The following is a 27,796-nucleotide window of genomic DNA, read 5'->3' on the forward strand; positions in this document are numbered from 1 at the left end:
AAGGGACGTTCTGGCGGCTCTATACCGCGTACACTCACATAGCACGCGGTTCAAGTCCTCGCGCACCTCACAAAGAGTGCACAAGGGGGAAGCGGCCAATAAAGCAACTACGGGGTTCCCGTCGACACATACCTAGTGGTCCGCGCTCCCTTTGTTGTTAGGACTGGTCGGTGGATCGAATCGCGAAGTTGATGGAGGTTGATTTATAAGTCGGCCGTCGGCAACCTTCCCTGCTAAGCTTGCTGCTTCCAGTTTTCCCGAAGGGGGCTCGCCAACCTTGCTCCTCCTGCCTCGCAGCGGTGATATGATGACCTGGGATGAGCCGGTGACGGAGAGAGAGACCAATGAGGGGTCGGAGCATTCACTTGCCTATTAGCCAGGTCGGTGTCCGGTGTCCGGCCAGGTTGCTGCTGGTCGGTGTCCGATGCGCGGGCGGCGAGCAGTAGGCGAGAATCCTGGCAGCCGTATGTCCCCGTACGGGCATCAAAGAAGGTCTGGTTCAACACAATGGTATAGGGGTGGTTGTCCTTGGTGCGCCACATGCTGGTCTTGCTCAGGACGAAAGGCAGGCCGTGGGGAAGGCATGAAGTGAGCTAGGGGCTCTGACATGGCGCTGCAGGGACGAATTGGCGACGGAGATCCCCTGGTCCGAACGAGGTCACGCAGGTCCCTCTCGTCGACAGTGGACAGCGTGGCAATTTTGCCAGATGCCTGGTTCGTAAGCCTGCTGTACTGGTGAGAGCGGTCTTGAAGGGCGCGTTCAATTGCAGTGGCTTCCTTAATGAATGCCTGCACCGTCTTTAGAGAATACCTCACCAGTCAGGCCAAAAGATGCTCTTTCACCACGTGCATCAGGTAGCGCGACATTTTATCTTCGGCCATCGCAGGATTAGCCTGCTTGAACAGACGCGCACATCATCAGAGAACATGGCAACACTTTCATCTGGTTTTGGTGTGCGAGAGTCGAGCAAACGCATCGCGTGGACACGCTGGTCTGTACTCAAACCTTCCTCGCAAACCTGTTCAAGGAATTCTTCATACTTCCGCAAACTCACCTCTTTATTTAGGAACCATGTCTGTGCGCCGTCTCCAAGAGAGAAGTAGACGTTACGCCGTTTCTGGTCGCTGTTCCACTGATTGAATCTGGCGATACGTACGAATTTGTCCAGTCAGTCGTCTACATCCTCGAATGCCTCCCCGTGAAAGCAGTTGGGGATTCGACACTGCTGGAACTTCTCATGTGCTGCAGTTGCTGACGCCATAACTTGTGGTCCACTAAACGAGCTCGTTTTACGCATAGCACTGAACTCGGGATCTGAGCCTAACAAGCGCCGGCTAGAGGGATGAACTGGTGTGTCCACTAAAGCAGGCGTCTCGGGCTTGGACAGACGAGATGCATGAGGGGTCTTGTAGACTGGGTGCTTACCCCACACCTACACCAGGGCCACGTAGCAAGAATGATAATGAAATAGTATGGCTGAGTGAAGGTATTGAGCATAAAAAGATAACGCGAACTTGTGCATCCAACTACTCAGCGAAGTATTCCATTGCTCCGGCACACCCCACACAAGACTGGCGTTCTTGCTCGCCCACCTCGTTGCACCTGTTCTCAAGCACAACTGCCTGAGACCATCTCCTCCTCCTCGTCGTCGTCAGCCCGTCAGCACGCGCTGAAGTGAGGTGGCTGGACGCGTTCCCTCCGTCGTCGCCTTCTTCAAACGTCTTGTATAGAGCAGGGAAGTGTCCGACAATATTCAGGAGCCCTCCACCAGCGAGCACCTCACAGCCCTGAAGGTGGAGTAGAGTCGGGGCCCTGAAGTCTAGAATCAATCCGTTATGCGGCAGAGCTGGTAGGGCAAACTACAAGTGCTTTTGCTGCATGTTGTCGACTTTTTAAAAGCTACATACTTGTATTTTTAGTTAGGCGTTGGTGTGTTTGAAATTGGGTGGTGTGCTCCTTGTAAGTGCAATGTATTCAATTAGGTGGTGTGCGGGCACTCTCCAGGGTCATGTTTGAAGCCATGGGTGTTCAACAGGTTGCAAAAGTTAAAATTTCAAGCAAAAATGGAAACATTCAACATTTCGAGCCTTTTGGAAAACAACGGTGGTTTTGGCTTTTAATAAGACTTTAGTTAATACATATTTAAAGGAAAAAGTTTGAAGACGACGGGAAGAAGAAAGTAAGTGTGCGCTTTCGAATCGTCAAAATACCTCGCATAATATTCAACAGTACGAACGTACTCACGCTAAATGTTCCTGGTTTTCTATCTCCGAAACAGCCTCTAAAATGAACGTTTATTTGGTGTTTCTTTATATCCATCTTCGCATCCATTGGATATTCGGCCGTTTATTTTAAACCGGCGGCAATTGCAATTATGCATTGAGCTCCGTGCATTCAGGTGGTGTGAAATTGGGTGGTGTGTCCGACTCTCCAGGGACCTGTCTGAAGTACTGGGTGTTCAGTGGTCACCCCACGTTTGGCCCATAGTCTCCTGCATAGAAATGACACAAAGGTACGGTTTTTATACCATTAGAAGGCTTCGGGAAGACTATTGAGCGCCCAGACTGTTGCGAATTGCGCTCGACCCAATGAGGAACGTACTCACAGGCCATTATTCCCCTCCAGGGTCTCTGCTCAGGTGGCGGGGTAGAACCATATCATTGACAGATACATAGAGAGAGCTAGAGATAAATGTCTCTTTGAAGCCACAAATTTCTGCACTGCCGACCGAGTGTGGTGGGTATCCTTCACTATCTGCTCATTCGCGAATGTGTATACCCAGGAGCTGGAAGCACTCCCGCTCCACAGTATTTCTCTGGCTAATCATAACAGCTTGATAATCCACCGCTGTCTGTTCTTATCCTGAAATTTTATCAGCATATTCGGCTCCTCTGTCGCTCAACATACTTAAAACATGTGTTCAGCACATAAAGGCCAACTGCACTCAAATTTCACATCGACCGAATCTAGTTTTAATACGAAGTAAGTACTTACAAATCAGCAGGGACTCGAGTGGTAGTCCCGTGATATGTCTCGTTAACCTGACAGAAGCGTTTTAAAATGTTGCGCAGTAGACCACGCTGCGCATGTCGGCGGATCTCGTAAACAGCCATGACGCACCTGTGACATTCCAGCCGACGGGGGCTTCTACATCTTGGCAACCACGCATCTGGAGAAACGGCCAAGCTGGGCTGCACACGCTTCACCCATGTGCTGCCCCGTGGGCGCGTAGAGCTTGCACGCAGACTTTTTTTCGAGCTTGGCGACCCTCCGGCCGCTCACGGGACGGCTCCAACGTCCATGCAACGGCCGCGCTCTCATCGATTTCAGTTTCAAAATCGCTAAATTTTGCTGTGCGCTTGCGGCGTCCACGCGCGCATTTCAGCTGTTTTATTTTGCATGTTACTTTTTTTAAGCACACTATACGGCAATAGGGTTTTCAAGAGGTCAAAATTTTGAGTGCAGCTGGCCTGTAAGCATACTTAGTGCTAGTGCAATGGCTGTCTCTATTCGAATATGTTATTATACTGCGCGGACTGATCCGTAGGCGATGACAACAGTGCTTTGACCAAATACTGCTACGGTGATGGTGGCATGGTCCTAGTGCGTGGATGCGTCTTCCTAGGCCAGGTGGTCTGTGTGTTATGAGACTATATGAAGTATCTTCCCGGTGACATTAGGCAATGTTAGAACTTAGAAAGGTCGGAATTATTAGGCGACCGGCACACCCAGGCCTTCCAGGGAAGGAACATGCTCTCAGGAATGTTTTGAGTCTCCTCTTCCTAGACTGCCGTCACACACCTACGTTAATAGTTCGCACGGTGGGTCGGGAACGCCTGTTTACGTACTGGTCACCGCCAAATGGTGCCCTCCAATTACCCTATGTTGCAAGCTAAACAAGGTAAGTGTTCATTGGTAGCGTGGCGAGTCTGAAATTTAACGGCCTCGCTGACCCTGTTACATATAATCGCTTTTACCCGTAGCTCATCTGTGACATGTGTAATGGGGTCGCAAGAGATACCCTTCCACAAAATTGATGAACATGCCCTAAAAAACAGAAATATCCCAGAATTAAACGGTATTTAATTTTCACAGTAATGGACGCCGTCTTGAACAGGTCCAACAGGAGTCTGCCCTGAATGCAGCACGAGTAGCCGAAGTAGTCGCCAGGGCTCAAAGGCTCCTGGCTTTCATTTAGGTAATACGGACTGGTGAACGTTCCAATCTCTTCCTGTTCTTAATTATTTTATGGCATAAATACGTTTTACTGCTCTGTCCATCTGTTTGGATAGTACATAACCTTTTTTATGATACTAAAAGGTAGCCATCCCCTTATAAGTCTGGAAGTCAAGGATGAATGCGGTGAGAATGAGGAAGCTGCTTCATTTGCATGAAATTAATTCATAGATAGGAGCTAGGGACAGAACGTACTCTATTATTCTCCGCACTTCACGTTTCGCTCAAACGCCACAAAAATGGAAGTGCAGTGGTAGAAAGACCTTCTGTGGCGGACGTTCAGCTACATACAACTGTCAATTCTAATGAATTCTTGCACATGTTTCACCAGGCGTGAAGTAAAATTGCGAAGATCGTTGGTTAAATCAGAACCCTGTTGCCGTTTGAATCTGGGCTGTCCCCAGGTTGGATTACACTAGAGGAGAACGCAAACTGCAAGATCCTTCCTGAAGAATGTTTTCGCGAAAATGTGCACAACGGTAAAAATGCATAAGGTAAAAATGAAAAAGGTAAAAATGCACAGTGGATACAGAACATATGCAATCTTAAAGCACCCACAAAAATTTAGGTAGGGGCAGTTGTCCAGAAAGTACCGTTGTTTTTTAGTAGGAGAGGAAATCTTGAGCAGTACAGATAAGGGTCTGGTAATTCTTAGGGCCTCTGCCGGAGGGGTCTGGAAAATATTGCTGGTGCAAAATTGCATATTTTACAATTTTTTGGGACAGAATTTTCTAACTAGTGTACCGTTTAGAATTTTCACAATCTTCAAAACGTGATGGCAAGTTTGTGTGACCTCTGTTGGCAGAGGCTGCTCAACATTTGTGTCTGAAGCAGTATTGTTCAGGAAGGTGGCACAGAAAATAATGGCCGAGAACATACGATATGCGAGAAAGGTAAACTACCTTCATGTAAAGCACCAATTGTATAGGTCGTTAGTAGAATTCATATGGTCCCCGTGGTCCCCAACGTCCACCGGCATCCTAGTGGCCCCTGTGAACTCTCCGGGTAACACAGTAGCTACCTAGAGGTGCGTCTTGACTTAGAGAGGCATAACATCGATGGGTGGATGCAATCAGAAAATCCGATGCAAATAATAAAGTTGGCCACCGCAAACAAAACAGCTCGAGCAACAATAAAAAATCTTCAACACGATGATAATAATGTTGTTACGTGGCGGCAGAACACAGATGAGACGAACGATGGAATGGGGTGAAGCAATCTATTTACAGAATGGACATAGCGGCCATGACACCGACCTCGCTCAAGATGCGCGCCAGGAGCGTCGTCTTCGTCGTAATCGTTGTTCGGTTAAGGGGCTGTGAGGCATTGCCCACCTTAGTCCCATAACAATATTTATGACGACGCTGACTTCAGTCTAGCTTCTTTTTTACGCTCTAACAGGGCAAAAAGGTGGTTCACGTATGAATTACGAGCGTATGAATTGCCATCTATTTATTACATGCCTGTTGTACTACATTTACATCATTAACTGCGCGTCTATACCCGCACAAGCAGGACGCGGAGCAGACTATCTCCCGTAATTACTTACCACTTGAATATGCACTGGCTTCACATTGTCCAGAATTAGGTATGCTCGACACGGTAAATTACAGGCTTCATGAGCTGGCATTTCGATGTAGGAGACGCCCTCTTGATCCGTGTGAATGAGGGCCCCTTGTTCGGTGACTGTGATTTGAAACGTGTAGACTATGTTCGGGTCCCCACTCTCAGGGAAGGCCAGCGATGTAAAATCGTGCTTCGTGCAGGTCGCACACCCGATGCCAATAACCACCCTGCAAGAAACACGAGGCCTTGCTTGAATCAACAGTAATATGAAACACAAGAAGTGAGCGTACGTTTACATTCCAGCGAGTGGAGCAGAAACAATATTGAGCACCACCCTTTGCCCAGAACTCTGTAGTTTATACGACGGAGGGGACGTTCAGTTTTTGAATTTTCTCTTTCGACTCGTTCACGGCAATTTCCCAAATTGCCAAAAGAGTTGGAGCCCTGGCCCTGCTGCTTCCCAAAAAGCAATGGCCAGAGCGTAAGAGGGGGGGGGGGGTCAGCTCTACCAGTAATTCTATGACTGATGTACAACTACCTCGACGCCCTGAAAAAATCACCAGATGAAAAACATGAATAGAAGCTTACGATGACCATATAAAGTGATAGGACGGCCTGCGGGATCGTTACTGGTTCTGCAAATGATTGTAGCTTAACTGATAAGCCTTCCGAACAACTCATGTCATTGGGCCAAATTAAACGACACCACCTTGGTGGCACACCATGTTCCGTTGCTTACGGCTCTCCTTGCATGCAGCCGTGCGGAGACGCTTCCTATGGTTGCGACGTTCAACGCTGCGGCGTTTTACAGGTGATGAGGCAGTGCAAAGTAGAGGGCTTTGAATTTATTTTGACAACCTGAGGATTTTTACATGCATAAAAATTGGGACCACACGGGCGTTTTCGGTTTTCGCCTACACTAGAAAAGCGGCCGGAAATCAAACCCGAGTCCTTGGGCTAAGCAGCACAATGCCTCAGCCGCAGGGTTGCCGCGGCAGGCAGAACCAATTTTTCACTAACGGCTGATCCGCTCGTGGCACTTCCTTTCAGCATCCCCATGTTCCATAGACAAGTGCAGTAGCAACTGTGCAATAATGGAGAAGAGAGGGGAGTGTTTTACGTGACGACGCTGATTCTGTGGGTGAAGGCCGCCGGTTTAATTTAACCCAGCTCATAATATTTCACGAGCGCCGAAATCTCGACATTGAAACGTTTTTGGTTTTCGCTTCCATCTAAAAAGCAGTCACCGCTACGGGGTTCTAACCCGTGTTCATGGGCTCAGCAGACCGACGCTGTTACATTGAGGTACCAGACGTATGCCTCTGTCTGGGATTTAAAAGTACGGTTTACGCGACCTGCTCGACTCTACAGACACACGACTGCGTTTCACTGGCATTGTCCCGTCCCCGCCAATTGCACTCAACTGCACGCTGATGGGTCGCGTGCCCAAGCCCTTCATTTCCGTTTTCTCCGTAATGGTCGTATTCCGTACGTCACATCAGGAGGTTGCAATAGTCCTGCCGTCCGCCCTTCCCCTCTAGCGAAAGAGCTGTGAGAGTAAATAAACAGTAAGGAGCGGAAATTCGGGGTGACCTGGGAGAGCAGAGCAGTTGTGATGGAGAGGGCATTCAGCGGCGCCGTTGCGAGGCAATCAGAGGCGAAGTACGGAGGCTTGAAGCAGTCAGAGGAAACCGCGTATTGCCAGCCCTTGATAAGCACCCGGAACAATTTGGGCACGCTTGAGCACCGGGAATGGTCCGTGGTAAGGTGGCTTTAGAGGAAACAGAAATTTGTGTGGTGATTGTGGGCAAGCTAGTTCCTCCGCTCAGGTGTGGAAGTACTCACACTAACTCATTAGAAAAATTCGGCCATCCTCCAGCGCATTCCTCCTCAGCCGCCAATGGAGGCAGGTTGTGGAGGAGCTCTCTGCTGTAGAGGCGAGAGCATGGGAAGGCCCAGCACTCCATGCTCTCGTCCATGCATTTCGTCCACTCCTGGTTTTGTAGCATTGACCCTCGTATTTAACACGCCTAAAGGCACGGCACGCACCCTGTTCATTTGAGCAGGTCGTAATATTGTTACTTCCTTCTTGTGCAGGCCGACCGTTGTCTAGGATGATCGGTGAGTCTAATTCTTCTTAGTATTTTGTCGAGTTGGGCCAGGTACTTGTTCTGACCATTTGCGCCGTTAAGACCAGGGAAGAAGCGCTAATGTCGCTTTTTCGGGCACGGTGGCGTGTCGTAGCTACACCATAAACCATCCTGCCATTACTGCGCGTTTCTGAGGATCATGTAGGGTGACGATAACGAGCAACTGATGCAGCACAGGGTACACACCGACGGGTGTTTGCCCCAGTGGCTAGGACTGAGACTAGGGCATGGTGGACACTTAGTACACAATGTCAGCGGCAATGTCTTCAGGGTCGTTGCTCTGAGATAGTAATAAGAGCAAAAGCAGCTTGTTATTCAAGTCTATTTACAGTAGTACACACGAACCAAGACGAGTGTAAACGCAAAGGTAACGAAGGGGGTGGTTTCAGACAGGCTAAGAAGACTACCGTTGTGAAAACGAATGGCGATACATTTCACTGTACAAAAGGAAGGCGTAGCTAGAAACGTCCGCGGGGGAAGTGGGAAGGTTATAATAACTCAGCTGGAACTCGAACAGAGGTGCCACACGTAACGTCGACACTGCTGGATGAACCATCACTGCGAGAAGCGGTGTTGGTAAGAAATACTGGGGAAGAGATAACCAGACGTGACCAGTCGGTTGTGGCACGAATTCCAGGATAAGTCAAACAAACGAGAGCTGAAAAGATAGTTCCGGGGAATGGGCGAGCCAAATATGGACATGGACGGGCGGTCAACGTGCCAAAAATGAGGGGCATACCACCGTGAGGAAACATGACGTCTCACTTTTTCAGCCATGTATTGCTTGTGAGAAGCAGTTGAAGTTATTCCTCAGTGCGCTAAGAGCATCCCAGGGTCGTTAAGAAAATAACACGTCGGTCGTGGTTTGTTGCATAGATGTCTGCTTGAGAAAGCACACCGGCCAACCCACCAAATTTGTCAGTGATTTTGCGAATGTCGCTGGTATAATCTGTAATGAAGGGAGGTTGCCAAAGTTCTGACGGATCATAAGAGGTCCTGCGGCAAGCCAACGTGGCGTGAGTAAGTGTTGATATGAAAGCGCCGTCCCAGCGGAAATGGCGGAAGTGCTTGATAGCTAGATATACGTCGGAAAGTTGGCGTCTACACTGGGGACAGTGATACTCAGAAGGTGCGCGTTTCTTTGAGAACTAGGCAATGAGTGCCAAGTTCACCATGCTGACAGCCGTATCTGATGCGTCAATCACAACGGGGGTTGGGACCACGCATCGTGTGTGGATGAGAGGGGTCACTTTGGATACGGCTCTCGAGATTTCTGTACAGGCGCGATCAGCAATGTTGTTCCAAGCGCCTGTGAGATTGCGTGTTTGAGGCCACTGAGACTTTTGTGTGAATGCGGCAGTAGGTCTCCGCAGCGAGTTGCAAAGCGGCGGACACGGATTCTATGTGGGCGAATCCCATGAGCGTTCCCGCTGACCAAAGAAATCACACTCAGAAACGCCAAAATCGCTGTTTCGTAATAAAGACTAAACAATTGCGATATTCTGGGAGCCCTTGGAGCAAGTGTAGTGTATGGGCCTCAGTGATTGGCCTGAATACTACGACGGCGTCGTCTAGGGAGGCAAATAATTTGCAAATGGTTCTCTTACGACAGTGTTTCTATGGCGCAGCTACGCATGTGGCAAGGTAGCGTATGGAGAAACGCATTGGGAAAACCTGGGGCAGCTGATAACGCTTCCCGATTACGAATATATAAAACGTCCCTACTCTCTTTTGTAAAGAGCGCACAAGGTGCACATAATTTGTGACTGATGATAGCTGGGTGAACCCTTCAATGCGCCCTCGGAAGTCACTATTGTTTTTGAAAAGTAAGCGTGATTTTGTTGGCGCCGGAAGAAAGTTTGATGTTTGTCAAGCAGCAAACCCCTCATTTATTTCATGTACGCTCTTAGTAGCCAGCAGTACAAAAACGCCTTAACACAGAAACTGCAACAGCATCTGAAAATTTTTCTAGGCAAATAATTTACCCTAATTTCCGGAAATTTGCTGCTGACTTGCTCCACACGTACCGGTCTTTTTTAGAAACTATACTAAGGTCATTGTTAGTTTTTGTGCAAAGAGGTTTGTAAAAGACACACTGTGTTGTTAACAGTTTGACATATTACATATCCCCACCAAGCAGACATCTGTACCCAGCAAACAACCCTGCAAGCGCTGACTACGGGCGGGTATGTTGTTTTCAGATACTTAAAAAAGCGGCACATTTCAGAGCAAAAAATAGCAGGCAGCAGGTTTTTCCCCATGAAAAGAAATATACTGGCTACAGGCTAATCGTTGGCTATAATAATCATATTGACGCCAAGGCGTTAAATAACCCTAGAAGACAAGATTGGTTGACTTCCCAATAGAATTCCGTGCGATTGCAGTCTCCCAGCTGGCGGGGAAACACCTCATCTTCAAGCGTTCTCCACGTACCAACACCGGCTTTCGCAATGTGTGTGCTCGAATGCCTTCCAACTTTGTCCGAGGCTGCACCCCTTGCCAAGCGATGTCCCGCGACACTTCGCCAATTTCTGGGGCTAAAGTCGCACTAACATAACTACTCATTGAGCAAAATCGCTTCTCGGGCTGGCCCGAGCAAACCTGTCGGACAGGGAGCGACCTCTCGAAGCAAATGAGTTCACATGAAAGTCTTGATCCGCCCAACTGCCACGTAAAGTTATTGAAGTCACGTACACTTGTCTGAAATTAGAGTCGTCATCACGCTCTCATGTGAATTGCAAGCAGTAAGCAATGAGAAGAGTTCAACTATATTCGAGAAAATTCCAACTAACCGTTTCTAGCATGTGATGCAACGTGGATTAGGCTTCAAGGACTAGCTGTCAGCTTGTCTCAGAGCCTGGCATACCATTGCTGCTATTAGTGCTGTAGGCGCATCGCTTGCAGCCAGAGGACGCTGAAGAAATCTTTAAACCTTTGAAAGCAAATGGAGTCTATCTGGATATAACTGTAAGGTCTTTATTCCTTCCTCGTTGTAATGCATTTGTCAGACGCACGACATGCATGCCAACCCCTGGACACATTTTAAACTGACATGGGTGCGACGAGCGATGCTTGTGTTTAGCCTTACTAACCCACAAGCGCACGAAATCACCTTGACGCGACATACGACACCGCAATATCTGCAAAACCCAGTAGGTCAACAGCTGCAGGTGCGGGTTTCTATTAAAACTGTAGCGATTAATAGGTGACCACGCTCAAATGTAAATCATAATCAGTAACCTAAATCTGCTCACACACCTTCGGGCTCACTCGTAGCATGGAGGCCGAGACTCGCTCTAGCCAAGCTGCCGTTGTTCTATGCCCCAACATGCACAAATCTCTCAGGCCTCGGGAAAGCGGTACAATTTGCCATAGCCATTTCGTATACCATCGTGAATGAGTTTTAAATGCTAGAGCCTGAAACTCCCCCACCTATTAATACGGGTATGAACGTCCATATCTTTTCTGCAAACCATCCGGCGTCTGACGCGCGCTGGAACCAGGCAGTCGAAGCTTTTGCAGAAGCTGGGAGACGCCACAGTTTCGACACTCCCGGGGTTCTGACCTTGTAGAAATATTTGTCTTGAACCGTGTTTTCTTTAACCATTTTAGCCCCGGGGTCAAACGTATTCTAATACTGTTTCTTTTTAACGTAAGATACCGCATTCCTTCGGTCTCGTCGTACAAAAGCCGAATGTGTGATTAGACGCAAGCTTACCGATTTTCCTTGGAGCTGGCGTTCTCCTTGTGCTTTGTGCGCACTATGACCACCGTGCCTGGGCGCATCTCGAAAATGTCAGCGTCCTTGAAGTCCACCTGAAAAAAGGAAGTAATTTTTCTTACCAAAACTTAACCTGTGGAATTGAAGAAATCATGCGCGCAAAGGCAGAGCTTCCAATTTCTTCCGACGGTCCGCTGCACGCGTTGAGCCCTACAGCAGCACGAAAAAGTATCATTTTGTTCACGGCTGAAAGGGAAGCAAAATATTAACAGCACATTGAACGAGAAAACCGTATTGCTGGAAGTACAAATGATTCTGATTGACTGACTGATTGTAGGGTTTAACGCGCCGACGCAACTCCAGCGATGAGGCGCGCCGTAGTGGAGGGCTCCGGATTAATATTCGAACACTATATATTGACAAAACAGAATATTCGCAGTGAACCGGTTGTGCTCGGGTCAATACAACTAATACTGGAAATTTGCTAAGAAATCTATGTGCTCGGATATATGCACCATTGAAAAAGAATAATGGCACTGAAGCCGAACTCAGAACGTCAATGTACAAGTGGTGCTCGCAGTGTTCTCACAATTCAAAGTAATTGCGTGGTGGATATATGCGATCGCAACAATAGGTGTAATATTAAATTTAACAGCCGCCTAATTTTAGCCATTCCGGGAACATGCTTTTCATATAGAGATATCGATGCACCGTAATTTGTTGCTCTCAAGGATCCAAAGTTTCTAGCTTGCCCAAACACATTCAAGAACTTTAAAACACTCTTTGTCCATTTAAACCTGTTCTTCTTCATTCGTTTTTTCCATTAGGACGCCTAAAGACCAGCCATCTACGTGCTTTTGAATTGTGCTAGGCCTTTACCATTCCTAATACTAAGCCTTGTAGAGCGCTCCCAGACGGCGGGTACTCGAACCATCACGTCTGTCCACATTATCCTGCGGTTTTCTAACTGGTTACTCTGCTACAGTGGTGTATAGTTGCTTAGAGACGTGGATAATTTTTCTAGTTGGGATATCTTCTGGGGAATTTGACACATCTTTCACTATTGTTTATCATAGATCCCAAGATTTATGCTCTTTTTCTAGGAGTTGATTGTAGTGGTGGATTACGCTATGAAAGCTCTTCTTTGATAACCAAGATATATATATTTTTTGTTTTTTGTAGCAAGAGTACCCGAGAAATCTGTTCCCTTTCTGAAATAACTGCGAGCAGTTGCATTGGTGTGCATATATCAGAAGAACGAACACCAAGACCCCGTTTACAATTCTCCAAACGCGATTTGAATTAGGTGGTTACGCGTAAGTTTCCTTAGAGCTTCTTTTCTGACCATGCAGAAAAAATGAAACATAATATTTTAGAGTGAGAGCCTCTCTATTCATATCATCTGTGTTTATAGTTGTTGCGCGGGAATTAATATTTTTTGCTAGTCAAGTGTAACTTAGTTTTTATATTGTAAGGCGGGTTTATTGCCTTGACAGCGGAAGGAAGGAGGGGCTATCAGAAGTGGCAAACGAATCGGTGGCCCAGCCGGCAGAGTGTCTCGAGCACTCCACGAGCTTCATGCCGATGGCGATGCCGCTGCGGTGGCTGACCTTGTTGCCTCGTCGTCGTCTGTACAAACCAGGTGGTCAATCCCCTTGAGCGGGCATACGCCAATCACAAGGACAATGCTGACTGTTGTGGCCGCGTAGCAAATCAGTTGTTCGTTAGTGCTCGCATGGTGGCTGCGCGCCACTTGCTCGTCTTTCGCACTACAATATAAATATTAAAAGGCGCATTTATTACCACCTGCTTCCCAATACTCCGAAATAATTTTTATATTTACCATGATATTTTATCTTTTATATAACAAAATGCTTCTAACCATGACCTATGCTTCACCACACAATCTTCATTCCAGTGTGAAAAGGGCTGATGAAATATTACAAGTTTTGACTGATTGTAGGGTTTAACGCGCCGACGAAACGCAGGCGATAATATTACAAGTTTTGCTTCTTACAAAAATTGCTGTGTCCGGATAACACCTTTGCCAGTTTCATTGCGAACTTAAAACTAATAGGCATAATAAGTAAAGCAGTTACAGAAGCGGCTGCCCACCTGCCTGTTTGTGGCGGTTTTTCTGTGACATAACAGAATATTGTCATTGTGACTGAGGCCGCTGATCTTAGGCACCTCCAATAGGCAAGTTACGGTGGCCACCTTTCTGATGGAGACGAAGGGCGAAAACGCCCGCGTGTTGGACATTTCGGAGCATGTTAAAGATCCCCGGGTGGTCAAAAAATCCGGAGCCCCCCAAAACACCGCCCCTTCTCGCCTGCATAAGTTTAGAAAGTTAAACCTCATAATAAATCAATCATATCCTAACATATCAAACATAACGGGGAGACTGTATGGTGCCTTTGGTTCTTTTTAATTGTATCGCTGGAATGCTTACGTGCAGATGACGCCATGATAACTCGTGTTTATTTCCGATCCATAAAACGTCATTCGTTCCCATATTACGCTACTGTAGGCAAAATCTGAACTTTTTTAATATTTTATGCTTGTTGTGTGGCAAGAACGTCTTTCGTGGCTTGAATGAAGCTAAGTGAGGTAGAGAATCATAGTCCTTACACACTGAATGAAGTTGTGCATTGTCTTCAGAACCGCTTTAGCAATAAAATTAGCTTCCCAGCGCCTTCCTTTTGACATTAGTTTCCAGATCGATTTATGACAAACAACTCAAACTTCGAAGGTTTTTCTCACCGCGGGTATGTGGAGAGGGGAGCCATGGAATAATTTGGAACCTTGGGGGTTTATACTTTGCGCCTGTTCCTTGACCGAGACAGATAAACGGAACGACACAGCGTTGCAAACGCTCCCGCTGACCAATACACACGTTTGGCGCTGCAAGAATGATATCCAGAGCTCATGCGTTTGTGCAACCCCGAACCAACTTCCGTGACTAAAACAACGGCATCTCTCTGTCTCCCTCCCTCCTTCGCTCCACAAGTACCTAATGCCCTACCCTCGGAGAAAGACCTGCTGTCCTCCAAAAGCAACAGATGGCTGGATAGATGTCGCATGGCGAGTGCAGTGGTCATCAATCGCAAGGTTACAAGATAGTCCAAGCACATTCATAGGCTTCGCCTTAGAAAGTTGTGAGAAGAGGGGTCAACGGCACCACTGCCACCACAAACGTGCTGTCCCTTACAGGAACATTCCTCAGAGATAACAGCCATAAATGATGTTTAGAACAGCCCCGCAAAGTGAGCTTCGTCATCAGAAAATCCAAGTGATTTGAACACAAGTTTTGCAATGTAAAGTTCAACATTCCAGATTTATTGTAGGGTTTATCACGCCGACGCAACGCAGGCGATTAAGCGCGCCGGAGTGGAGGGCTCCGGAATAGTTTTAACCACCTGGGGATCTTCAACATGCGCCGGAATCTAATTCAACATTCGTCTTGCCGTTCATAAATGCATGTTGCTCATGGCATGCCATGGCCCCAACGCTGTACGGTGATAAACGTTCAGCGGCTATAATTTGTCACATCGAATTTTAACCAGCTTGTAAATAAATGTGTAGCACTATCGCGGCGGAATACGGTACATTGTGTCTGGCTTAACGTTTTGAAATTTCCTTTTCGGTGCACGTGGAAACTGACCTGAATGACAAAGGACATCTCAAGTGCAAAACTTCTAAATTACCTGGTAAATTTTTACGTTTACCGAAAAGATCACACTGGGCACGAGGTGGTGGTGTCTTAATCGCTATAAGCGATCAGTTATCTTGTTCGGCCTTGAGATAATATGGCTACTTGTGCATGCTCCACTTCAATTCGTCATTCTAGGAGTTTGTTACAGACCACCGCCGAACAACCCAAACTTCTCCCAGCAACTTAGTGATGTGCTAACAAAGCTAACTTCCAAACACCCCAATAGTGATGTTCTTATCTTCGGTGATTTTAATTTCTCAGGTATCGATTCGAACAGCAAACATTTTTTAACTGTGTCTCCCACGAACGCCAAGGAAGGAATAATGTCTGAATTATAATCTCACCCACTAATGTCCCTACCCACAGGTGTTGAACGGAATTCCGCAAAGATATTATACCTGATACAAACTAACCACACTCAAAGCCTGTCTTCTATATCCTATCTGCCTGAGATAAGCCACCAGAAAAGTATACATGCAGATTAAGCCTTCGCGCTTAACCCCCGCAATACACAGAAGAAAACGATCCCTTTATACGAGAAGCACAACTATTAGGCTAATAATTAGGGACTTGCTGCTTCTCTTCCACAATATGAATTAAATTTTCACCAATGATCCACAAACTGCCACTGGTTGATTATAAACGAAAAAAAAACCGTTCTGGCAAAGAAGCGCATACCTAACAGTTCGGGTAAACTGCCAGAAACACTGGTTTAAAAACTCATTAAAAATATTTGAAAACAAAAAGCGTCTTTTTCGCGCAGCCAAACAAAAGAATACATCTAGCTCATGGGAGAAATACTATGCTGCAGAGAGCGACTATCTTGTCGCATATAGAAGAAGCGAAATACAAGTTCTTCAACACCGATAATCCCAACAATAATCCCAGGCGTTTTTGGCACGTGATAAACCCTGACCAACCGCGCATGATCACACTCGCATGCGATAACAGTGAGGGCGTCCCCGATGCTAAATGTGCGGATCTTTTTAATAATGCTTTTTCGTCTGTCTTTACTGGGGAGAGTGATGTGCCGTGTTTTTCTCTTGTTGAAGCTACTGATACCTGCATGCCCACTCCTAATGTTTTATAGATTGTATGTATCTTTATTTCAAAACTGCAAATCATCATAATCTTGCGGTATCGATGAGTTAAACATAAAATTGTTAAAAAAACACTGTGCACAATTCAGCAGTATCTTCGCGTTTATTTTTTCTCACTCCCTTTCCACAGGCGATATACCATACCACTGGAAGGTGGGGAAGGTGTTTCCAATAATAAAATCAGGTAAAAAAATCTCGCCACTCAATTATCGTCCCATCATTCTCGCGAGCGTTTCCTGCAAACTCACGGAACACGCCAAATATTCCGAACTAATAAATTTTCTACATTCCATCAACATTTTTTCACTATTCCCAGCATGGTTTCCGTCGGGGATTTTCTTGCGAAACTCAACTGGCCATATTTATTTAGGACCTCCATTCTAAGCTTGGCGCTAGCCTGCAAACAAATGTCATATTTCTCGACTTCACCAAGGCTTTCGACAAGGTACCCTACGAACGCCTATTACTAAAACTCCATTAGCGCAACTTAGACTCAAATATTATAAAATGGGTAAGGCATTTTCAAAACAACCACTCGCAATTTGTAGTAGTAAATCCTCATTCTTCAAATTGACATCCAGTAACGTCTGGTGTCCCGCAAGGGTCTGTTCTCGCCCCCTTCTTTTTCTCATTTACATCAACGACCTTACATTGCATATTTTAAGTCGTATCCGTATGTACACTGACTGCATCATATACCGCCCCGTCTCTAACACATCCGACCAGCTAGCCCTACAAGAGGACCTTCTTCATGTTCAAGAGTGGTGCGATGTGTCGCTGATGACACTTAATCTTGCCAAATGTAAAGTTATAAAATGTACCCGCCAGCACAGTTCTTTAAACATTCCGTAAATTATTTTTAATGGTACAATAGGCCTCCTTCCCTCATTCAGATACCTTAGTATTACCTTGTCCAATTATCTGTCATTGAAGGCTCATGTAACCAACGTTATCGCCACAGGCAAGAAAACGCTTGGTTTTCTTAAGCGTCAGCTCCGCCATGCTCCACCACATATCAAGCAACTGCCATACAAATCTCTTATTCGTTTAAACTTCAATGCGCATGCGCATTATGGAACCCACACCAAGTATATCTAATCAAGGCATTTGAAGCCGTCCAAAACCGTGCCAACAGATTCACGCATTCTGCATATTTCTACGATATCAGCATTTCATACCTAAAAGCACAATCAGGACTGGAGTTTCTTTCTTTTCGCCACCGCATCGCCACCCTTTTCCTTTTTCATAGATTATTTTATTCTCTCAACTGCGCGACATACATCAGCCCACCAACGAACCTATCTCATAGCACCGCTCATGTACTTCAAGTTTCAGATCACCGCACCCATACCACAACCTTTGCTGCCTTCTTCTTTCCACGCGCTCTTAAAGAATCAAACGGCCTTCCCCACCAAATTGCCGAAATCACCAGCCGCATTCATTCACTGCCGAAGTAACGACTTACTTGTCCTGTTAATACTTGTTTTGTGGATACCAATCTGTTTCGTGTGCCCACACCATACTTTATGTTATACCCTCATTTGGGGGTCTTTAGAGAAAAGCAAATGAAATGAAATAAAATGAAATTGAACTAAGGAGATAGGCAAAAAATAGAGATGATTTTTGCGAAGATGCAGAAGACGTTAGTTTTAAAACTTTAAACTGAGCCCAACCTGTGTACGCTTAACTCGGCCTCAATTACTGAGGCCAATATACAACCCGCGGCAGCACCTGAAGTATGCGCGAGCTTACCATTCCTGTGTCGGATTTTGGAAACAGCTGATCCACCAGTTAACTCGAAGGACCACCACTCTGGTGGTGGCTGCTTCCCCAAGCGACCCAGTGAATCTCGAGGAACTTTATATTCTTGAACATTGTATCAGCAAAAGCAAGCACCTTGCCCACGTCGGCGACAGGATAAGGGTGCGTAGTGTCATCCTCCAAGTCGTAAGTGTCATTGACCCAGCCCTGCGGTTGTGAGAGAATATTCAAGCAATGCAATGAAAATAACCGTTGCAATTTCTGCATTCTTTCGAAAAAGACAATGGTACGCAGTAGATGACGCAAATAGACAGGTCACTGTGTAGGTTACAGAACACCCTTGTGTTCGGGGAATGAGAGGAGAAGCCGAGCAGTTGCAGTGGCTGTATGTTTAGCGTTTGCAGCCAAAATAAGTTACAGCGATAAACTATTGTGGAGTAACCCCCTCCCAATACCCGTAAACAGTTTTTCGTTTGCCTTCGATAATGGTTTAGCGAAAATATTTTCTAACGACTCATAGCCGCCACACCGTAGACATTCTTGCTTGTGAAACAATGATGACGTTTGCCGTGATTCCGTATTGGAGGGGCCCTATGTCAATAGTTCTTCACGCAACATTTGCAAATTTGCACAACAAACGTGAACCAGAACTACGACCATTTCTTTCCAAGAACAGAACCTCTGTTTCGAAGCGTTACCTCAGTGCTTCAGATGAAGGGTTGTTATTTCTGCATCCTGAGCGGTTCGCGAAAAGTAGAAAACGAGTTCGTTTCTGTATTAGGTCACGGGGATAAGCAAATGTATTAACCGAGCAAACTAACGGAGGTATTTTTCGAGAGTTCATGCGCAACTATATATGCGGTACATACAACACCAACCCAACGTTTGACAATTGTGTTAACAGGCGACCGCTCTTCACTCGCATCACGTTCCCTTGTGCCGCTCAAGTAAAGCCATAATAACAGATACTCACTCCGCACAAGCTCAGTACCATACTGGTGCACCACAGTTTTACTCTCACTGAAACCCGCCGCGGTTGCTCAGTTGCTAAGGCGTTGCGCTGCTGAGCACGAGGTCGCGGGTTCGATTCCCGGCCGCGGCGTCCACTTTTCTGACGGAGGCGAAAAGCAAAAACGCCCGTTTCTACGAGATTTCGGCGCACGCTAAAGATTCCCAGGTGGTCAAAATTAGTCCCGAGCCCTCCATTACGGCGCGCCTCATCTCCTGCGTTAAATAACCCCTAAAATGAATCAATTACTCTCACCCAAGCCGAAAACTCCTGTTAGACTGCGCCGGTAATCCACTGGAAGCAGTGGTGAAATGGATGGCTGAATGCTTGAGATGGGGGGGAACAGGTCTCTCGCATCTCTGGAAATTCATAAGTGTAGCGTCCTGGGCATGTTGGTACTCTATTGTTAAAAAAATGATTGCGCTAAAAAGTGACACGGACGGAGGGAGGGCGGACACACACGGCGCAATGGAAATTCACCCTCTCTGAAACGGTGCTTTTTTCCGCAATGTTGCGTGCTGCGATTGAGAATTAACACACTCTATATTGTTCTAGTAATCGTCTCCTTGAGTGTGGGTGTTGCTTTTACATGCTTTCAACCACTTGCTGTTACCACGACTGGCACTGAGCAACTTTCAACGTAGTATGACTGATTCATTGTTAAACGTTCTGTTGCGACTCTCACAGAAACAGGGTGCACCTGGCAGGCTCCCAAGGCGGACAGGGAGGCTCGCCAGAGCATGGGAAATCGTCGCCAGCTCCGGGGAGTAGAGTAAGGGCTTGCAGAACTACATAACATGCCGTGGCGATTGCGAAATACCCGTCAGGAATTTTAGCTACAAGGGGAGGATCGGTCTGGGTGAAGAGCGGGATGGACAATCTTAGGTACCCGACGAAATTTAGTGCATCCTCGCCACTGTTAAGATAGATGGTGACTGGCTGTTGTGTGGGGACGAGGGAGGGGGGAAATCTTCCTGAAGAGCAAGTCACGCTAACTTATGTTCCTGCAGGGACGATAGCTAAAAGGTGCCCTCCAATCAGCTCATGACGCGCTTGGTGAATGTGGACATGGGGAGCTTAGTAGCTGGCTTGTGTGATTAGTGGTAGAGGTGATATAGGACACCCTGAGCATCTTCAGTAACTGCTTAGGGGGGGTGACCTTCGATATGGGTTGGTGAAAATCAGTTTCATAGGTAACACTTTTTGAATACCGGTAGTGGTTACAGGGGCCAATATGTCCTACGTATATAGTTTGTTGTTCTGCTAGTCCGAAATTGTTTCTTTTTACTCGATGTCCTAGAAATTTGAGTTGTTGCGAGCCGCTTGAGAAATTTATATTTCGAATTTAATGAAGTATGAGGCGAGAGAGATGTTTCTAGTTTTGTCAGTCACTATACGTATGCTCTGCTTGGAAATAACCATGAAGACATGGTTAAAAAAGCAGGCCTTATTCGACAACCTTGGTAGTGTCGTCATGTGGTAGCTTCCTGTCCACCCACATGTTATAATTGCGTCTCCTTTAATGAACACAGCATTATTTAAGGGCTTTACCGGTGAAGTAAAGGAATAGGTGACAGCCTACGCGCTTGTTGTATTGTGCATATTTTGATGTGCAATTGCGCAAACTCCCTGCGCTTCTCAATGCGCGTAATACACTACGTACAAATCTTAAGGAAACGTGCGAAACACTCTCACGAATTACAACAATACTGTTTTACTGAAAGGTGAAGAGCGCATTCTATCTGAACACGGCTATTTAATGAGAATCCATAATCTGAATGGCTGCCATTTTTCTTGACTAAAAATGTCTGGAAACTTATACCGTGTATGTTCTGAGCTCATCTAGGTCTTGGGTAGCTGTTTACAAAGCACGACAGCAGCTACCCTAGCCCGATTTGACGTGCACATGAATTGGAATTACTCTTTATAGGTAGAACTATAGTAGGCTACATCTTTGAAGATTTTTCACCACATCGCAAGTGACCTACAGCTGCCGGCGCTCCCGCTGAGCCTTTTTCACCACTTTGCTCGCTCAGAGCCTTGCCACCAAGGTGCCACGTGAGTAGGCGAGGAAGAAACAGCTGCTTCGCATGCGCTTCACCGCTCAGCACCAGCTGGGCCTTCTGCGCATGCATTTGAGCACAAGCCAAAAGACAGCACCCAATCATTCAGTATAAATAACAGACTTCAGGCGGCAAAATTTCTAGCAAAGGCAAACATTCCCGGAACACTGCGTGCAATTCTTTCTTTCGCTCGTACTCCCTAGGTTTGAGAATGGCTCAACCTGGGCCATTTTCTTACGTCACTTCAAGTTTGGCATCTAATTGTCGATAAAGGTGGCTTCAAAAAAAAACCCTTTAAAACCTTTCAATACGCCGTTGGTCACCTTTCTCCTCACTAAGCCTCACCAAACCTCTACCTCACGCCAATAATGAGTTATCTTCGGTAACCTCAAGTTCTGGGAAAGCTTCTTCGAAGATAATGCATTTGATGTTATTCAAACATCCTGCCTCCTCAATTCCCCTGGGGTCTCTGGTGAAACATTTTAGGCAGTGCAGTGTGTCCTACAGAGGTTTCAGACCCTTTTCTCCGCGAAAACACCACGCCCTTGCCATTGTAGGGACCGCTCCAATAGATGCACAAATGAAACCTCAGCTTTGCGGAAATTATCGAAATTATGTGAATAGACTACACCGAGAATGACTTAGCCATACACCAGCGATAAAGGCACCTAGCGTTTGAGGGAATTAAGTACGAGTGCGACGGTGATGGGTCCAGGCTTCTGTAAAGAAAAGGATGGCATGTCGGACTGGAGGTGAACGCGAACAAGGTTTATTGATATTTGGATGACCCTTGGCTTTTGCGGAATAGGGAAGGAATAATAACGATGTCAGGGTTTAAAAGGAGTATCAGCGAGTAAAGTGTGCCATATTAACAACAAATTTCTCTCCTTGTCCGCTGTTGTGGGCGTCTATTGTTCGCATCAGTGTGCCTCACCGGGTCGCAGCCCATTCTGGGACTATTTCGCCAGTCAAGGAGTTGGGCTTGTTTATAAAAGACAACAGTGTCAGTAAATGATTCAAATAACCATACTCGGTCAGCCTTGAAGATACCTTTCCGCCTAGTTACCGCAGCTGGCTGTTTCTCTGTGGGTGCAAACGGTGTTACCTGGAGTATTTTGAACGTGACACAAGTCGTTTCTGTGCTTTTCGCAGTTAACCTTCTTTTATATTGTAATGATGGGGGAACACCGTTTACAATACACGGCATTCTTGCCTCGGTGAGGCGCACGATGAAGAGGAGGAATGGGCAGGCGGTCGCGGACAAGCAGCAGGGACGCAGGGTGAGCAACGCGAACTCGGAAGAGCTGGTGTCGTCGCCTGCGGAGGAGTAGCGCCTGAACGTTAATGCGAGGCCATACGTAACGGGGATGTCAACAAGAGTCTTATTGAGTTCCTGGCATAGTGAAGGTGGTGTCGGTGATTGTGTGAGGAGCGCAAGTGATGACGCACAAGCGTTCCAGTCGTGAGAGTGCCAGAGTTCTGTCGCCGAAGTGAAGGCCACACCACGCACCACATCACTCGACGAAGGGAGGACCACCTGTCGGGTGGCGGGCCCGTCGCGAGTGAAGACGAACCAAACGGCTTAGGGATCACAAAGGGGGGGGAGGGGCGGTGGTGTTAGTGCTAGAAGGTATGGCTTATACCCACTCAGGGGGATTAGTAATGATCCATAGGCCTCCTGCGCTGGAGTTTTGGCGACATGCAGCGCCCCTAGCGTCCGACGCCTCTGGGTAGTTCAAAAGCAGACGACCCTCGCCGCCCTCCATGTGTTTCAATTAAAAGCCAGAGTAAAAGTTGGTTGTGGCGCTTTCTGGCTTGTTTAAATGACTGCATACTGTATGAAATAGCCATTCAAGTAGTTGCAGAGGCTAAACAAAATAATATCCGCTAAAAGAAGCCAATTTGTCGGCTTTCTTTTGAGCGAGCTGTCGCGGTGGTCGCGGCGTGGGACACTATCGCCAGGTCGGGTGGTTTAACTGTTTAACGACAGTTACAGTTTTTTCTTCTTGCGTGCGGTGGACAAAGGAAAGTTCATGAGTAGCATAAACACGGAACGCTGCTCATCCTATATCCTGAGGTAACTGCAAAAGGTTGCTTCAAGGGGAGGATGCAAGCGAACTCAAGAATTGCGCAGCCGACTCAGCTGACACTGCTGGCCTGGCACCGCCCTTGAAACTAGTGGAAATTTTGTTTCGTATTTTCACAAAATAAATGATTCTTGTGTAACGCTTTACGCCGCACAATTTACGAACGGCAGGGTACATGTATACTAGCGAGTAGGTGGGGCAATAGCGCCAAATAAACAAATTAAGCGCTATAAACGCCAAACATGCACCAAACGCCAAACATGCACCAAATGACACGCCCGCTGCCTGCAAAGATGTGTACTTCTATAACATCACCTAACACAGCATAACATAACACAGCCGCATGCACGGCGCGGGGCCCAGAATATTCACATACGATCACCACTGACTGTGTTGGTTTTCTAGTGCAGGGGTCGTCGAATCTGAACGCGGACACGCCAGTTTTGACTTCAAATGGAGTTAGACAGCGAGAAAACTCGCTGAATTTTTTTATCTTTGCATTCACACCCTCTCCTTCTCTCACCCTATTTGCCGTCCAGCCCTCCGCCGTGTCGGTTGCATGGAACTCGGCCGTTGCTGACCCTCATTCTAGGCTAATAAGTGCGAACTGGGTATGTATGCTGCAAGAGCGTAATTAAGTGAAGTGAGAGCAAACAAAGAAAGCGAGTGGCCTCTCAGTTCGCCCCACCACTTTGTTTTACGCAGGGGTTTTACGCCAGTAATTTCGGAATCGCAAAACAGATGTCACGCTTCTGACGGTCGCGGCATTTTGTCACTGAGACATGCAACAAAACGGCAAGCTAACGCTGCACCATTTATTCGTAATGGCGACGCCAACGAGCACTGTTTAATGAAAGTGCACGCATAGTGTTCAGGTACGCAAAAGAGCGGCGCACCGCAGCAGGCGAGCCTGCGGTCCGCCGGACTCGCTGGCTTTTTAAAGCGCGATCATCGCCGATTACGTCACTCTTCTTTTTTTGATCGGCTGTTTTTGAGAAGTCTTCGTCACCTAGAGTAATATTTTAAACTAGAAATTTCACTTAAAATTACACTTCGTACGACCATCGATCGGTGAACCTGCGAGTAGCAGACGCTGTCATGGTCCCGGCACTTTCGTCGGCGCTGTAAACGTGTTTAGCGCCGCAAAGCTTCTTCTCCTACTGCAAAGTTGATCACTGAAATAGATCGGACGCGTCGGGGATGAGCTGGTGACCACGTCAAAAAATATTCGGGAGCGTCGAACTCATTTTGCTTCTGTCAACACGGGATCCTATGGGACCCGTGCAGCTTTGTACTACCCGGAAGTATTGCCCGGAAGCCGCTTCGCAGCGCCCCATGGGCAGCGCAGGAGCCCTATACGCGGGGATCTTTTTCAGGGAAGCCTGGCATGGGCATCTGTTGACAGTACGAGAGACGGCCACATTCCGTAATAACTGAGTGAGCGGTGCAGCAAAGATCTGGGCAGCAAAAACCCAGCACCTGCGTCCCGAATGATAAAATTAGAGGAACAGAGAGTGGGAGGGCCATTTGAATAAATTTTTTTTCCAAGTGAGTTTTTGGTATAAATGAGTACCGTCGGCAAAAAAGCAGAAAATGTTACATTGTCGCTCCTCCGTTCAAAATGCACAAAGAATCAGGTGGCCACATTGGAGCTGTGCAAGCAATCATTCAAATTTTGTACACAACAGCGAAAGCTGATTAGGGTAACTTCACAAGCCCGCGACTGACTAATCCGGCACTTATATTAGAGTCGGGGCTGCTCGAAATCAAGCCAGGTATACACATATTCATCCATACATTGCAGCAGGCCTAAATATCGAAAGCGTGCCGAGACGAGAAAATGTCTGGGTGGTACGAAATTTTGAGCCATGCATGTTTTGCCTATTGTCTTGTGGTCATCGTTAAAGGGGCACTGACACAAAAATTTTGCATCTTGTTTTTTTTGTTGCGATAAGTAGCTAGTGACCTACTTATAACCTGTAGAAACCTCATTTGCTTCAGCGTACGACGGTTGTTTAATTAGAGGCATTTTCAATGCGGCCAGTCGCAGTTTCGGTTTCAGCGAGTGCCGCGAAACGATGGATTTTGTGGATTTTGTGGGAACAAAGCTGACCACGTGACCGTCGGAGGGATATCACAGAGCAGAGCCGCCGTAGCACTGTCGAATCCGAATCGACGGCAGTTTCTGCGAATGCCCCCACGTACTGATCTCGTGAGGCGCTTAATTAAAAAGCGGCCGTGGATGTGACGCAGGCGCTGCGAGTGCAAATGCTACCGCGGCTAAAGAACGACGCGCGACGCTCGAGACGGTGGGTGGCAAGACGCGGGCTGGGAGCAGCCGGCCGGTCTGCCTACAGGTCCGCCTACAGATGTGTTCGGCTTAGCACTGCGGCGGATATTCGAGTGCCGCTCTCGTAAGCGGTGCAGATGACAATTTTTAATGCAACCCGCCATGGCATCATTAACTCCTTTCTCATGTAAGCCACTATGGTCGGGACTTGGGGACAATTTCGTGCAGCGGTAACAAGCTATCACTCGAGCTACCTGCGCCGGCATGGGCCACTTCGCGGCCGTGGCCGCCGCCTGCACAGCGACCGTGCGGCTTGCTCAGTGGGCTTTTCGTGCCTCCGGCGCGTTTCCGCATCCAATGGTAATAAACAGTAATAGAAACAGAGTGCCTGGAATCGCTGTAGAACTTTGGTCGCGGCCAGCTGCCCGATGAGCTGACGAAATCACGGCGCCTCCGCCGCCAACGATCGGGTCGTTCGTTCTCGAGAGCAGAAGCTCCGCCCTCCGGCCCTCCGATTGGAGCGGCGAGCCGGCAGTGCGGAAGCGGAAAACACAAACTCGTGACGTGTTTGGATGTTGTTTATTTACACTTGCGCGTGGTCCTCTGCTGGCCGCTCGGTTGCGTTTCGCACACTTCAAAATTGATTTTGAATATGTTCTAGGCTGTATTCACCGCCGATATTTTGCAGATGATGTATATGTGTTCCCACCAATCTATCTCCGAAGTTATCTCGCCTTCAAAATTTTGTGTCAGTGCCCCTTTAAGGCATTTGTTTGTTTTTAATTACAAACCCTCTGAGACTTCCAGCATAACGCCAATATGCAATTTCTGTTCCAAAATTATGCACACCTACGTCTTACGACGATCATCGTTGAACGCGAATCTTTCTGGTAATTTGATATCATTTAATTTAATCTATTTTAACGTCACTGAAGGAGACGTTATAGAGATGAAGGGCTACAAGAACAAACAATTTGATTACATGTGCTCTGTTTCTAGTTAAACAGTAACAACAGAATACTCTTACACAGGACTAAAGAAAATACAATTCAGGTCCACAGTGCCGAATTTATTCTGCGATATTTGGAGCATAGAGAAAATAAAGATGGTCCTAAGTAGGAACAAAACAATCATGCAAAGCCCTTTGTGGTATACAATTCGGGCGCAGAGGGGAATTTATTCTGAGGTATTTAAAGCATCCCTAAATCGATTATAAATACGTCAGGGTTTTTAATACTTGTTAATGAGCTCGGTAGATCGTTCCAACAATTGCACGTTTTTGAAAAGAATGATTTGGGATGCCTGAGCGCATTAGAATAGGGTACATCGACATTCTGTTGCGTGATCTCGGCTGGATGGCACGTAACGCGCAGGACAAATCCATGATTCGTGCAACGCCAAGTTACGGTGATCTATTTTATGAAAGAGGCAAGTTCCTGTTTTCGGCGAGTCGAGAGGTTCAGAAGGCCCCATGTTTTTTTTTTTCATTTGGGTGACGCTGGCTCTTCTGTGATAATTAGGCAGAATAAATAAAAAAAACGGAATGATATATCCTTTGGTTGTCTAATCCCACACTGCTAGTATGTGCTAGTCTGGAGGTACGGACTCCTTTTCTAAAATTAGTTTTGCTACACTTCCACAATCATTAACATCAGAGAAAGTTGACATTTTAACGGGCATATTCCCGCTGCAAACGCCATCAGTGAGAACGCTAAAGCGTTGCTTTAAAAATTGACATTGATCATCCCTATACGGCTAAGTCTGGTACTTTTAATTCGGGTTCATTCACACGCACCAGCAAACGTAGTATGTTTGTGTTTAATGGCGCAAGGGTATCTAGGACCAAAGACGGCCAAACTGTTAGGTGGCCCTTGAGTGCCAGGTTCCTAATTACAATGTGTAGGAAATCAGCCTGGGTATGTTACTGCCGGAAACACTGTAAATATGGATGTACAGGACCCGTCGACTAAAACATAAAAACGCTTATAATGGCGGATGAAAGGAACAATTGTTGATATATGACAGCGACTGGAACCTCAGAGCGTTCTGCGGAGCGAGGATCAGTGTGCGCACAGAAGTATTAAGAAAATCCCTGAA

General features: G+C 46.9%; 1 protein-coding gene across 1 annotated transcript; it reads right to left on the minus strand.

Annotated features, from left to right (window-relative positions):
- Positions 1–819: 819 nt before the first annotated feature.
- On the minus strand, positions 820–18,428 carry LOC144143438 (uncharacterized). Its single transcript, XM_077675193.1, has 4 exons — positions 18,242–18,428; positions 11,672–11,769; positions 5,787–6,030; positions 820–894 (listed from the first exon to the last, which is right to left on the minus strand). Exons 1-4 carry the CDS (start codon positions 18,242–18,244, stop codon positions 820–822), a joined length of 420 nt encoding a protein of 139 aa, XP_077531319.1. The 5' UTR covers positions 18,245–18,428.
- Positions 18,429–27,796: the final 9,368 nt, after the last annotated feature.

Source organism: Haemaphysalis longicornis, unplaced genomic scaffold (genome assembly GCF_048455015.1).
Source record: "Haemaphysalis longicornis isolate Haplotype H1 unplaced genomic scaffold, Haemaphysalis longicornis Haplotype H1 scaffold_6, whole genome shotgun sequence".
Classification (NCBI taxonomy): domain Eukaryota; kingdom Metazoa; phylum Arthropoda; class Arachnida; order Ixodida; family Ixodidae; genus Haemaphysalis; species Haemaphysalis longicornis.